The sequence below is a fragment of the Rhea americana genome, unplaced genomic scaffold (assembly GCF_003343005.1).
Source record: "Rhea americana isolate MKP2758 unplaced genomic scaffold, rheAme1 scaffold_98, whole genome shotgun sequence".
NCBI classification, from domain to species: Eukaryota; Metazoa; Chordata; class Aves; order Rheiformes; family Rheidae; genus Rhea; species Rhea americana.
The window spans coordinates 997,371-1,011,875 of NW_028187177.1; the positions used below are offsets into that span (position 1 = coordinate 997,371).

The 14,505-nt window shown below is 52.1% G+C and overlaps 1 protein-coding gene across 1 annotated transcript in view; it reads right to left on the reverse strand.

Annotated features, from left to right (window-relative positions):
- The window catches only part of CD40LG (CD40 ligand), a 4,323-nt gene extending 3,008 nt beyond the window's left edge, over positions 1-1,315 (reverse strand). The window contains exon 1 of the mRNA XM_085325456.1: positions 1,079-1,315. Coding sequence (XP_085181582.1) covers positions 1,079-1,234 — 156 coding nt within the window. The 5' untranslated portion in view covers positions 1,235-1,315. The remainder of the gene's footprint in view (positions 1-1,078) is intronic.
- Positions 1,316-14,505: the final 13,190 nt, after the last annotated feature.

Here is a 14,505-nt window from a genome sequence, read left to right on the forward strand (position 1 = left end):
AAAAAGAAAGGATTAGAAAAAGATCAGCATGCTGAAAAAAGAAACAAAAACATTTAAACTGCAGTAAGAAATGCAGGCAGAGCATTTCTCGGGCGCAGCGCAGCGCCGTCTTGCCCTGCCGGGAGCCTCTGCCCCCCCGACGCTGCAGCCCTCCGGGCCCCGGACAGGCCCCTTCCGCCCCCCGCCTTGCTTTTAAACTGCTCTCGCTGAGGGCTGCTGCCCACCCTCGAAGCTCAGCAGTCACCCATTTGAAGTTCAGCGTGAACTGGGGCACCCCATTTAAAAACCAGTACTAAAGACCGTGTCTTTGTAGCTAGTAAGGAGAAATCATTCTGGGGTTTATATGAATTTAGTTCCTTTAAGTGGCAGCCTCTTCTTTCTTTTTTTTTTGGGGGGGGGAGGAAAATAGTTTTAGGTAAATGCTTATAAGCGTCATACGGTTCAGCGGGAGTCATGGCAACCTTTGAAACAGATCTTCAGTTTTAAAAGTTTTGGTAAGTATGTCCCCGGGGTGAAACACGATCACTGACAAAGCGTCTCTTTAAAGAAGTCAGAGTATCGAGATCTGCTCTTTTCTTCCCAGAGCATAAAGACAACATCTGAAGCGAGTTGTCTGTAACATGACTACTAGTACATGAAAACGTTAAAAGAAAAGTTATTTATTTCTGGCCCCCTTTCCCCTCGGTGTCACAGAGCTGCCAAGTTCTAYGGGACCAGAAAAACCACCGTGCAGCTCCCCCAAAGGCTAAAATAACCCGGCGTGTGCTTAAGCCGTGCTCTCCTCGCCTTGCATCGGGCCAGAGCAAGTGCTCGGTTTGCTAGCAATGGCTCTTCGTTAGCGATCCATCCCCGATTTGTTACAGGAGGGCACAAATCTCTCGTCGTCGGCACACAGCTTGCTTAGCAGCGAGTTAAAGCAGGACCAAGAGCACGGGCGCAATCGATGCCGCTCCTGCGTCRGTCCAGCGGCCGGCATCGCCTCGTGCCGTTTTCATCTTTGCATTTATCAGGTCTCTCCGCGCTGAAGGCAAATCGTGTTAGCAATCCAGCAGCCCCAGCTCTATATCTCGGCACTTACCTTGTCCATCTTCATGTGAAGATACAAACAGACCAGTACAGTCCCAATCGTCTGTGCTACCATAAATACTGTGAGGAAGCACATGAACATTTTCATGGTGCTGGGCGAGGTGTTGGTCATGGGTCTGGGCGCTGTGGGGCTGTAGGGTTCATTCATCCTCCGGGCAGGCTGCTGGGGCTCCCTCTTCAAATGTGCTGCTTGCACGTAGCATGAGAACTGTTGTGTGAGCACTCGCTACTCAAGGGATACAGGTTGCAGCAACCTACACTTCCTGGAAAAAACTCTTCGTAGTGGGTACGTTTGTTCACGACCGTCTCCCACAACAAAAAAAAGGTTGCTTAGGCTTTCTTCTCTTGTGCACTTCCATGCTTTTTCCTACCGTCCTACCAGAAGCAGTTACAAATTCTTATTCCATATATTCATATTTGCCTTCGAAACACTCCAGACTGTACCCCAGTGGTTTTTTTCCTGTTGTGGATGGCTGTCTCACGGCTGATAGACTTCAAAGAAATGAAGACTGTGACTCCCTGGGCAGAGCTGCTGAAGCACAGTGTGGGCTGCCAGGGCTGAGGAAGCACGTGGAAACTGGTCATTTCTCAAGAGGGGAGGAAAGTCTTTTTGCTCTCTAGTTCCTTCACTGAGGAGGATGAGGTTGCAGCTAAGCCACTCGGCTGAAGCGAGTGGACTGTGATGACTGTGGTGGCTTCTGGCCTTGCCAGGTGCTCTGCATGGATGAAGGGCACAGGAGGCTTCTGCCCGGTTGGATGGGATGCTCCTGGAGCAAGGGCCGTCTCTGCRGGCCCTGGGAGCCCAGTGTGGGCCCAGCCTCCATGCCCCTCGATGGACAGCAGGACTTTTAACCTTGAGGCTGCTTCTTGGTCCTCTGTTCAGGGAAACAAATTTTCAACAGCTTTCCCAGTACCCCAGCGAGGTGCTTCTGCATCCAAGAGCACATGTATGCTCAGACTATGTCCTCACTTATAGAGGTATAACTATATCAATTTATACAGGCATGGAAAGGGCTCTTGGGACTGCTGGGCATTCCTGCCAGCTGCTGGCCTCCCCGAATAACCTCCGTGCAACCTCAACCTTGCATCCCATGGTGACACTGAACCTCTGCTTCTCCAGCTGGCACCACGGAAGTAACATCCTGCCACCGTGTGCCTTGCTTACCCGGATTCAGAGCTCCTCAGGACATGTGACACCTGTCCGGCCATGCAGCATTCATGCAATAGTTTGGGGTACCTGCAGAGGGGTCCTCACTGCTTGCAACAAGGGGCAGATCTCCCATCCTCCAGGCTAGTGGAAAGAGAACAAATCTGGACATCTGCTGGGACGCAGAGGACGAGGGCTGCATGGCTGTCTGCAAGGAGGGCCGGGGCTCTGTGTTAAAGCAGTGATCAAGTCATCATGTAAAGTTGTTTTGAAAGTAATATGCTAAAGGCAATGCTCTTATCAGATGTGCATAAAGCAAATAAAAGGTCAGATCCTGCTGGAAGTAGCAGGGCACTGTGTGGGTGCTGCTTGCTGGCAGCCTGGGGAGCAGAGGAGACTCAGCACCTTCTCAGGCTGCTCAGCACCCTGCAGGATAGAGTCCAGCGTCTGCTGTTGCTGCCTACCCACCTGCTCGCATCCTGTCCTGTGTGGTTAGGGCGCTGTTAGCTGCAGATGCAAACGCTGGTAACAAAGCACAAACAACTCTGCAACCAAGCCAGCATTTGACCTTGGCAGGTCACCATGTTCCTAAATATAGCACCCAAGTCACAAGCATGTGACAGTGCCAGGGGCTTCACTGCAGGCAATTCAGTGGCTGGGCAGCGATTGGCCCGGGGCCAAGATCTTGCCCGGCGTCCTGGGGCCACGCAGCCCTTGCTGTCCCTTGGGCTGTCGCCTCTCCAGCACCAGGGGCAGCTTTGGCATGGGGCTGACAGTGCTGGGGCCAGGGGAGAATACAGCTGCACTCTTCAGCATTGCGTTGGTTTTCTAGAGGACAGTGCGGCCACTGGGTGCCCTGCCAGTGGGTGTGGTGTGTCCACCCATCTCTCTGTCCCGGGGCTGCCTGGCTCTGCCGGCTCTCTAGGACAGGACTGGCTTCACAGCTGTGCAGAAGCATCACCCCAGATGGTGCTGGGGACACCCCGTGCTAGACGGCAAAAGAGGTTTCCCTTAGCATCAGCAGGGCTTTGGATCTGGTCCTTGACTGGAGCTCACAGCCCACCRTGCGAAGGATGAGCCACAGTGCACTGCCAAGCCAGTGGCTTCATTCCTTTTTACCCTGCAGCTGGCATCATCTTTGGGAACAGCAATCCTGGCCACCTCACAGGTGTATGAGCTGAAAMCTGGTGCCAAGGCACTGCCCCTGCAATGGAGAGTTCGCTACCCTCATGGGCAAAAAGCCAGTTTGTGGTGGCCGTCTCCAAAGCCAGCGCACGTGGCAAGAGCCATGGCCCAGTTGATGTGCAGGGCCTGGGATCCCACCACAGATAACCATTATCTCCTAGTTTTCAAGTCCTAGTGCCATGGCTTAATCAGGTGGCATTCATCAACATTTTCCAAGGCTCTTCAGCATTTTCTCCGAATTTAACAGTCATATTTGGGGAAACTCTTTAAATGAGACCCAAAATGATATGTGAAGTCATTACCTAATACCTTCCCCGAATCCTGAGCATCAAGGTAGTCTTGAAATGTGTGAAACCACAGCAGTGAGTTGTGTAGAGAACTGCAAGTGAGGTTTCACACAGATATTCCTAAGCCCTGGCTGTCACCTGCAGATGAAACTTGTTTCAAGCAGCTTCAGGATAGCTACCCATCTCCGTTTCACCGAAATAAGAAGAACCTGTAAGTAACACCGGAAACCCCTAGCATATTGCTATCTGGATAGCACGCACCTTGCTGGGGAGGCCAGAGCTGGGGGCTCCCGCTCGGAGGGGCTGGCAGGTTCGATGAGGTGACTGGGGAAAGGCTCCGGTTTTGAGTACTCAATGCAAAACTTTGCAAGAGGGCTAGCAAGCTTGTTCTGAAAATGAGGAAATCAAGACTCACTAGTCACTAGCGCCCTGACGAACAGAAACGGGTGGAAAATATGACACGGGGAATCCTGGTACAGCTACGTCAGTGTGCCTCTCCGAGAGGGCCGGCTGACAGCTCCTCTTTGGGAAACCATTGCTTCATATCGGCTATCCAGCCCACCGCCATCCCGCATCTTGGCTCTCGTGGCTGTTGCAGACCTGGCAGGCTGGCGTAGGAGCAACTCCTTGGGTGTCTGCTCTGGTGGTTTCATCCATGCTGGGCGCAGCGTGAGCAGAGCTGACAGCATCACTTCACCAAAGAGGTCCTGGCTGCAGGAGAAGGCAGATCCCTTCAGTCCACCCTGTCACCTTGGCCATCCAACACCAGAGAACCTGGGAGGATAGAGCAGGGTTTGCTGTGTTGTTGGCAGTTGCAGGTATTGCATGGCCCAGGGGACGTGCTCTGATGTCCATCGCACTGTTTCACATGGGGAATAGTGGAGATGGGGAAAGACACCCTGTGTCTTCAAGGTCTTGAATAAAGCCAAAACCTGTGTTTGCCTATGCCAGGTCCAGGCAACACTGTGGTTGCTCCTCTTTGGCCACTTGGGTGGAGTAGACACCAGAGGGGGCAGAGGGGATACATCCTTGGGGAAAGAGAGGCATGGTCTGGAGAGATGCTGGGGAATGGAAAGCAGACCTCATGCCAGAGCAAAGAGCCTGGCCACACCCAGGGAAGGTGAAGTCTGCTCAGCATGAGCCCACCACCGAGAAACCAGTAGGGTCACAGTTATGTTCAGAGAGTTCATCACTCCAAACACAGCTGTACCATCCTCCCGTGAAGCCAAAGTGGCGTGGTTCCTACAGCCCGATAACCGCYGGGTGAGACGATGGGAAAATGTGATCCATCGCTTGCATTCCTATTGACCTAGTTGTGGTATTTCCGCTGATCAGCAAATTGTCTCCACTGCACTCGGCRCTCAGAGTTTTGTTTACCGAGAAAATATCCGGTTGCCTGCCCCGGTGAGCTGTCAAATGCCAGTAGCATTTCTGAACGCAGTAAGGTGAAAGCTGATGAAAAGAGAGTGATTTTTCTGGGTGCTCTCTGTGGTTTTGTAACTGGCTATTTAAAATATGCTTATCCCACATATTCTTCACAGCTAATAAAAKTTGGGTTTTGAGAACAATACATTCAGAAAGAAGATTTTATTCTGAGTCACAAAAGAAAGACATTTGCCTGCAATGCCGTGGGAGGGATTCAGAAGGGAACCTATGAGATCTGAATTAGTCCCTTCAGCACAGGGCTATGGGCAGAAGGGAAATTTGAGCTTTTCCATGTTTTGTTTTGTAATTTCTTTAGGTTTGCTCTCTCCTGCATCCTCAGCGATCTAATGTCTCCAGGACTAACCTTGTCAATAGACCAAAGGAGAGAACACATATAGCCAGAAACCCCTGGCAAACACCATAAGCATCTGAGRAAAGGTTTTATTGCAATTTCTGATCATTTTTTAGCTTGGTATTAATTAGGGAAAGCTTTCAGTGTCTAGAGTGGCAAGAAACAACCTCAGGAATAGGAGAAAGTGTTACTACTTGGGATGATCACACCTCTTTTTGGAAGAAAAGCGCAGGGAATAGCTGTAGTAGCCACCATTGTAGCGGCTGCAGCCCACTCACAACCTGTACAAATGGTCCTTCACCCATGGAGACACCTGCACGGAGGTTACCAAAAGTCTTGGGCTCYGGCAGGAGTGAAGTAAGCCCAGCTTTGCCAGGGCTGGGGCTTGCCAGCCCCAAACCCTGCTGCTGGGAGCTGCTGGAAGCAGAGCCAGGCTGCGGCCCTGGGGTCCCAGCACGCTGTGACCGGTGGCTCCACACTGTCACCCAGGTCTGAGGTGGCTCCTGCTATTTTGACCACACTTCGGGGGCGGTGCAGGCAGGTTGGGCTGGGAGCCGTGAGAGACATCTCCTCCTTCCCTGCTGCCCCACGGAGCGGCAAGGGGCGATGGGAGAAGCTGCTGGAGGAGGCACCGGGACGCTGCTGTCCCTCTGAGGCTGTCCGTGGTTGTCCTTCTCCCAGGGCTGCCGCCCACCCTGTCCCCTTCCCTCCATCCTTCCTCGCGCCCGGCCCTGCCACTCCACCCACGGACGCCCCCAGGACAGCCGTGCTGGGGGATCCAGCCGGATGAGGAGCAGGGGAGCGAGCCCCTCGGGATGCCTTGGTGGGCCCCAGAGCGCCACATCTGGGCCGCACATCTGGGCCGCGCCGCGGCAGGGCTCTTCGCCTCCAGCCGCTGATGCCGAACCTTACTGAGCCTGCGAAACCACAGCTCGCGCTAGAAACTTCTCGCTGCGACGGCTGCGCCTACCGCTCCCGGCTTCCTAAAAATAGCGGCCGGCGCGAGGAGCCCCGCGAGCGAGCCCCTGCTGCGTGAGTCAGAGCGGAAGAAAGCGGGAGGCAGGAGCGCCCCGCGCGCGCCCACCGCCGCCGAAGGCACCGCCGAGGCTCCGTCCCTCCGCGGCGCCCGCGGAGCGGGGAAGAGCCAAACGCCGCGGGGCCGGCGGCCGCCTCCCCCGGGGCGCCGCACCGCCGTGGGTGGGGAGGGTCCCGGCAGCGCCGGCGCGGCGCCTCCTCCTCCTCCTCCTCCTCTTCCTCCTCCCGCCCCGGCGAGACGGGACCGAAACGCAGGCGTGACCGGGCCCTCGGCATCCGCAGGCACGACGGTGCCTTTGGCCTCCGCGTGCGACTCGCAAACAAAACAAGAGGCTCCGGAGCGCCCCGAGGGGCCCACGGCTCCCCCCGGGGTCCCGGCGGCCGCGCTGGCCCGGCCGTGGGGGTGCGAAACGCCAGCAGCTCCTGCAGCGAGCGATTTCAGAGCTTWGCTCAGCTTAAAACCAGAAGGCAGCGACGAAAGAGCTCGACATCCCCCTCTCCCCCRTCCCCGCGGCGCCCGGGCGCTTAGCCCAAGCCCTGGCACGGGTTCGCAGCCCGGGTTACGTGCCTGGAGCACGGATCCGAAGCTATCGAGAGCCGGAGCCTCTACCAGGCTTCAGCTGGCAGCCACAGATTTAATCTTCCACCCTTCTCTCCTGCGTTAGGGGATCCTCTAGCAGCACGCTCTCCCTCTGAAAACAGTATTCATGCAAATTTCTCTTCTCTCATCTTTTTCAATAAGTTAAGCACAGCTCCGTGCAGCTCTCGTCGCAGGGCTTTTCTCACCGCTACTCGAGTTGCCTCTGCGGCTCTCGCTGCCCCATCTGAGCTTGTCGTCTTTTCTCCCACCCCGCGGCCTCTCCCTCGCCGCCCCGTGAAAGCCCCGGGAGGCCGCGTGCAGCCCAGCCGCACTGCGCGCGCTGCCAGCGGCTTCGCCCAAGCCGGGCCTGACGTGGCACTGCCCGGCAAGGTACGCAGGAATGCCAGGGTGCTTCTACAGCTGTTTTCCAGCCTGTGCTACGTGGTTTGTACCACTGCACAAGATGGAAAGTAAAGGATCGTTGTGGTGTACTTGCTCCCTTCTGCTCAGCGTGAGACCTGGCCATGCTGGAGTGGTGGCAGCAGGGACTAAAAAGGTTGGTTTCTAAATCTTGTTACTAATATTTCCACTTGCATTAAGGTGGAATTTGGGTGCCATGGATGAGACTGGGGTGTAGAAGCAGCGGGCAATGGGACAAACTGTCTGTGTTTGCAGACCAAGTGGACGAGACAGGCTGGGCTGGGAAACCTCCAGCCCCATGCAGACATGGTCACCCTTGCAAAGGAGGTGGAAAGCACAAGGTCAGCTCCAAACACAYGTCCTCTCAGGGTCGTCGTAACCCCTTGCATGGCCTGCGGTGGGTACTGAGCCAGCCCTTGGCAGATTTTCTCTGCAAGCTCCTCAGCCCTCCTCTGGGACTAACCATTGCTGTGGAGAAGGCAGCACCTGCAGGCAGGTGGGATCTGTGCTCGAGTGGAAATCCACTTACTGCCCTGCTTTCCAGTAAACATCTGAGATCCAAAACAGCAGGACGATGCACACCTCTTCAGAGCCAATAAAAAYGATATTGGATCACTCGCAATGCAATGCAGAGGCAGAGCAGAGTCTCCTTCCATTGCTTGCAATAGAGACTGCAATGGAAACCCACAGCCTTTTCATCTTAGCACGGTAAGCAGTAATGCTTTCAGCCAGGTGTGTAGGCATTTCTGCTCTTGCAAGGAGCCCTGTCTTTGAGCGGCGCTAGCCCTGCCCTTGCTGGCATCCTAAAACTTGAGTACTTGCCCCAGCCCAGCTGGTTTGCAGCAGACTCAGTCACAGCTTGCTCCAAGGCCATGCTGCAATGGCCCAAGYTCTGGAAAGTGATTCTGCTAACAAATCCATCATAAAAACCCTGTTAGCTTGCCAGAGACATTGAGAGAACAAATGCTAAAACAACTCTGCCATCTACTGACTCCTCAGGCTTCCCTTCCTGCCTCCCTGCATCCATCCCTCCCTCCCTCCATCCCATGCACAGCCACCCAGACTCACTTCTGCTCAGCAAGGCAAGTTGTTGCTAAAAGGAAAGTGCTTCAGCGCAGAGATGTGATGCAGGAAGCGATGCTGAAGAAACCCTRCAGCAGAGCGCGTGTGAAGACCCGCTTCCCCAAGGAGCTCCAGGTACCTGCAGGCCAGCTCAGGCTGGTCTTTGGGCTGCAAAGTAAAGAGCTTTGTGGCAGGAAGAGCAAAATAAAGCTGCGCTCCAGCAAAAGCTGCTGCCAACAGAATGATGTTTGTAGCACCTGGGCCAGGTGCATGTCCTGCTTGAAGTGTTCAGACACATTGGGAATTCATTTTCTCTCTTTTCCTTTCCTCTGTACTGTCATTTCAATGTGCACCAGGCATGCAGGATGATAGCTGCTTCTGGCTAGCTGGACATGGCTCGTGGGCTGTTCTGCTCCGATGCTTCACTCCAGAGAGCCACAATTTCAAACAGCCTCCCGCCTCTGCGCCGCACTCCCCAACAGCTCTGGGGGCATCTGCAGAGGAAAGTGGTGGCAACACAATGAAAAAKAGCTTAACCTGGAAGGCCAACAACTGCCCCTCCACACAGCCCCCRGGCTGAGGAGGACAGAGACTTTCCACACCAGTACTGCAGTAGAGCACTGTTGCCAGAAGTGTCAACAGGAGGAACTTTAAGATGGTCCTTTTTCCAAATGGGAGCGGATAGAGGAATCCTGGTTTGATTTTTTTTTCATTGCCTGGAGACACACAGGGCTCARAGCACCCTGCAGAGTTGTCTGTGTTATGCATCCTTTCTGCAAAGTGTGTTTCACCCTTGGAAACAAGCACTGAGGTCAGTGGATATGGCCACACATAACGCATCGCTATCACACGGCACTGGACATTTCCACTTCATCGTTCATCTCTGCCATTTCCAGCTAGTCTCCCACTGAAGGGTACGTAAACCCGCCAGAAATGACTGCACGTCTGCCCCTCACTCCTGACTACATGGGCTGCTCCAGTTTATGGACTTCTGCTCTCACCTCCAGCCATGCCCACCCTCTCCTCAGAGTGTTCTGGTGGCCTGGCCRAATTGCTTCTCCTTCAGCATCTGCCTTCAGCTATAAGGGTTTTTCCAATTCTCTGGTGGCACAGTCTTCAAGGAAAACCCTTTGAAATGCCTGTGCAACAGCCTGAGCTTACTCCCACTATGCGTTCAGTGAACAAGGGAGTTTGCCTAAGTCACAGATGGTCAGAAGGACCCTTGCTCCAAAGCCAGGTCTCTGACCGGGCTTAGGAGAGGGCAGTGGGTGCTTAGGAGAGGGCTTGGGTGGCTCAAGAGCCTGGATTAAGATGGCTTTGCAAGGATGTCCCCAGCATCTTCACTCCTAAGGGRATATGGTAACCTGAATGTACTTCAAGGGCTGCCTAACTGTCCTGACCAGCACCAGAAGAGCCAGGCCCTGCACTGACTATTCCCGTATTCACGCCYCCGCCAAAGCCAAGCGCAGTCGAGTGAGGGACTGCTTGGGTAGGAAACCAGCGCTGACAGCCAGGCTCGTCAGCTGCCTCTGACGRGCCTGGCAGATGCCTTGGTGCGTGCTCCTTCCCCTGCCTGCAAGCAGCTGGAAGAAATGCTGGGTGAAGCTACTCTTCTCCACCACCTGCATATTAGGACCAAAAGTATCTTGATGCAGAGAGTCTGCAAAGGATCACAACACAGCCTCTCCCAGGTAGAGTCTGGGTAATTTTAATACTTAGTTCTCTCTTTGCCACTCAAAACACATCATGACACAAGTCTGAGAGCATTTGCCTCTGTCYGGTGCTCCCACACAAGCAGGCCTGGGTGTCGCAAGGTGGCAGAGCGCCGTGATCGGCCACCTGGTGAATCAATGGCATCTTGTGTTTCTAGTGACGCTGATCAAGAAGAATGGCTCCAGCTGCAGTGAATCACAGCCSTGGTGTGTGAGCAGGACATCTCCTGTCCTTCCAGGAACATCATATGAATAAAACGCTACTGCCCACGTGGCCCTCTGAACCTGTGAACAAATTTGCTGTTGTTTCTAGATAGAAACCAGTCTTCCTGGCAGATGCGCCGTGCTTCTCAGAGCTTGCAGAGACATGATCGTCCCAGGAGTCCCAGCTCTAGGGCGGACATACAGAGCATGAAACCCTTCTTGCTGCTGCGTGTTACACTGCTGTAGGCCTTTGGGTACAGCTACACGAACCAGAGCGAGATGGGGTAAATGAAGTGTGACTTCCCGGGACTCTATCTGTGGTTGCTTGTGCCTTTTTCACACAGGGCTGATACCTCAGCTCATCTCGCATTTACCACAGGGGCTGGGCATGTGCCCAGGCAACTCCTGCAGAGCAGCTCCTGGGAGCCCCGAGCTGGCCCATCTCGCAAGGGCTCGTTCGTGGCGCTGAAACTCTGCTCGCAGGCCTATTTCCTGGCACACTYGAGCTGTGATGAGCTGGCAGCAGGGAGTCCCGTGGTCCTTGAAGTGCCCAGAATACTTCACTTGCCTTCTCTTTTCCTGGAAGAAAGTGAGTGAATGGATAGGAAACAACAGAAGCACCTTGTCAATTAAGGCTTTGCAGTTGAACTACCCAACTTTATAGCTTTTTAAAAGAGCTTTCAGGAACGCTTTTGGCCTGTTCTTTGGCTGACGACTGCTCTCCACCTCCATCTGCTTCCTCACTGCCCTGGCTATGCCATGAAGCCAGAGTGGGTTCATCCTTCCAAGTGCATCATCCACATTTTATTGGAGAGAAAAGCCCCTGTGGAACTACAGAAAAAAACTTGGTTTGTTATAATGCTCCAATTTAGGAGAAGATGGGGCCAAAAACCTTGAATGAATAAGATGACTCTGGAGGAGCTGATCACAGGTAGAGGTTAAGTCACACTAGAGGAGCAAACTTCATCTAAAAAGCATTGCTCCGAGSTTTATCTCATGCATAACAAATCAGACCCAGGACTATGGCCTCACAGGTGTGTGCCATTTATGGGCCCACATTCAGGCGACAGATCCTTACCTCAATCTGCAGAGCTGCAGGATTTCATCTCCCCAGCTGATGTCCCAAATCAGCTGGAATGCCAGGCAGCATGTCTCCACTTCCCTTCGGACTCCTCTACACGCTCTATGTCAGCTGAAGAAAGCAGGCTTGCAGACATGCAAACATCTGTCAGGGTATGCTGAGGTTTTTAGAAAACTTTTTCTTTCCAGAGCAGCTCCTCATGAACCTGGGCTAGGGGCCATATTSATCCTTACTCATTTGAATGAGTCACCAAAAAATAGATGTTGTAATTCCTTTTTAGAAGAAAAGTGATGTTTATTCTACAGTAGAAAACGTTTGGCCTAAAAACCCTGCCCACCTGGAGGGAACTATTACACATACGTGATACTGTGACAGAGTCTTGCAAGAAGAACTGGCCATTTGCTGCAAAGAACAACTGAAAAAAATCCCCATACACTCTGTTCAAGGAAAATACCCAAATGGCACTAATCATAAGGGAAAAAAAAAAAAGGACTGTTTCCTTCTAGTATTCAGGGAGGGAAAGAAGAACATGCAGTGCTCAAGAAAGCATCATTTTGCTGAGCCACAAGAAAATCTACCCACAAAAGTATTGAATGTTGTCAGCTTTATGACAGTAAGTTGGGGGAAATGTGCTGAAAACAGGGCCATGTGAGAGAAAAAAAACAGACCCAAAGCATATCCCCGTTTATTCTCTCAGCCTCACCCTCCCTACACCWCCAGGAGCCCAGCTGGGACATGGATCCTGTTGAACCTTCACCACCCAGACATACAGGCACCAGGTGGAGAGATGACACACTGACGAGGCAAACACAGCCTGCATTAGACTAGCAGATGGCAGCTTCTTGATGGTTTATAGAAAGACTGGGGTTTTTTTTGTCTGGATCATTGCTGTGCCTAGAGGAAAAAGGGATCTGAGTCACTGACAAGTAGATCTGGAAAGCACGACATTGACTTTCCCTTACTGTCTGTGTCTAGTTGCTCACACGACTTCGAATAAGTCAACTGGTTTCAATTTCATCACTGGTAAAATGGGAAATCTCCATGTTAGGGATGTTAGTGCTGGGAAGACTAAAGGTCCAGAGGTGCCAAATATATTCATGCATTTGGAAAAAAAAATCACTATGCAAGTTCTAATCTTAAGAGTATTATTATTTCAGAGTGGATTGTATCTAGAAACAAGGCTGCAGGACTAGCAGATCTACAAGTGTACTGAATAATGGATGTGACAAACCTTAGCAAAACACACAGAAAGTGCTAGAATTGCTCCACAAAGCAAAGAAATTCTCATCTGCTCAGCTTCAATTCAAATGGCAGAAGCATCCTATGGGGAGCTAGACATTATAATGGATTTATCCCTCACTTCCTCTTGCTTCAGGAGATTCTCTAATGAAAACCTGCAGGAAACATGCTGTGAGCCAAGTGCTTTTCCAGGAGAAGATCTAGGGCATGCAAAGTCTGTATCTTCACACGCTATGTCTTCCAAGAGCAGCATCACTTGGTAACGCTGGACCTTCATCAGGATGTGGAGACTCTGTTGACCAACAAGGAAGGAGTCTTCTAACACTTCCAATACATTTAGCTCATCTCCTTGCAGGTCTCAGTCCTCCCCAGAACCCCATCCACTTCCCATATTAAATGCAGTTTGCTAAAGGGTGCTAGTGTCCTTTCAGGGTTCCTGGCCGACAAATTCACCATCATTCTTGAACAATTGAGCTGAATCACTGAAGTTAATCATTACAGAGTGCCATAGCTAGTCTTAGCACTTTCACACACACAGCTCCTCATAACTGCTCCTGAAATGCTCAAGTTGCTATTAGCCAGTGCCCAGGACTGCAAAGGTGTCTGCATGCAGTGCAACAGATCCTAAGTGGCAGGTGGGATTTGTCACAGGAAGGCGGTTTTTCCTTGATTCCTTCCTGTAGTGCTTGAAATATTAGCAGAGCATCCACTCGCTGAGGCAGTCATCAGGATCTTTGAGAAGGGGCCTCTTAAGTTTTTTGTTGTTTCTTTTTTTAGTTTTGCAAAGCAAGAACATTGGTGGAACTGAAAGTAGGTTCACACCACAGTGCCCACCTTTGCAAAACTATGATGAACCACAAAACCAGGCAATTACACAATCTTCTCATGCTTACTAGACTCCTCTTCCAAGCACTGGCTGCTGCTGAAAACACACTCAGAAGGGGTAGAAATGACCTCTTGGCCTGGTATTGCCAGAAAAAGCCTCTGAGCTTATCCTGAAGGGTAGCTCAGAGAGAAACAGAGTTCAGGCCTCCAATACTGAGACCTGGTCTTCAAATAATTCTGCAAGCTCTGGGAGTTCAGTAAAYGCTTTCAGTAAAAATCAAGCAGCTCCCACATCACCTTCTCCCACACTCCTGAGCTTAAAGGGGGAAGATGTGAAGCATGTTCTCCCCTCTGCACGGCCAGGTCAGACAGCGTCCTCCAGGACAGATAGAGGAAGAGACTGAGGTCACAAATGTCTGCAAAGAGCGAAGCAGAAAGGCCATAARTTAATGTTAGATCATGGGAGGTTCCTAGACCCAGCTATATCCTCTTAGGCCATTTCAGGAGCTACCAAACCCTCTCTACGTCAAAATCCAAATGAGGTTCTCCAAAGTGTCTCAGCCAAAGACACTATGGCATATGGCATCCAGCAAAGAAGACCATGGGTAACCATAGAGACCACCACAAAGTGTATATCATGTTCCCTGTTCTACAGACCTGTTAAAATAAGATTTTTTTTTTAAATTAAAACCCCATTCAAATAAAGTCCAGGTAAGAAGCAATGCTCAGTGTGATCTTGAGAAAGTGGTTTCTAAGCCCGTCCAGACAGACAGGTGCAAGACTGCTTGAGATGAGATGCTGCTGCACACCCTGCAGCAGAAGAGCAGGGAGAAGCCCCCTAAACTTGCTGCTCTTTCACAGAAGG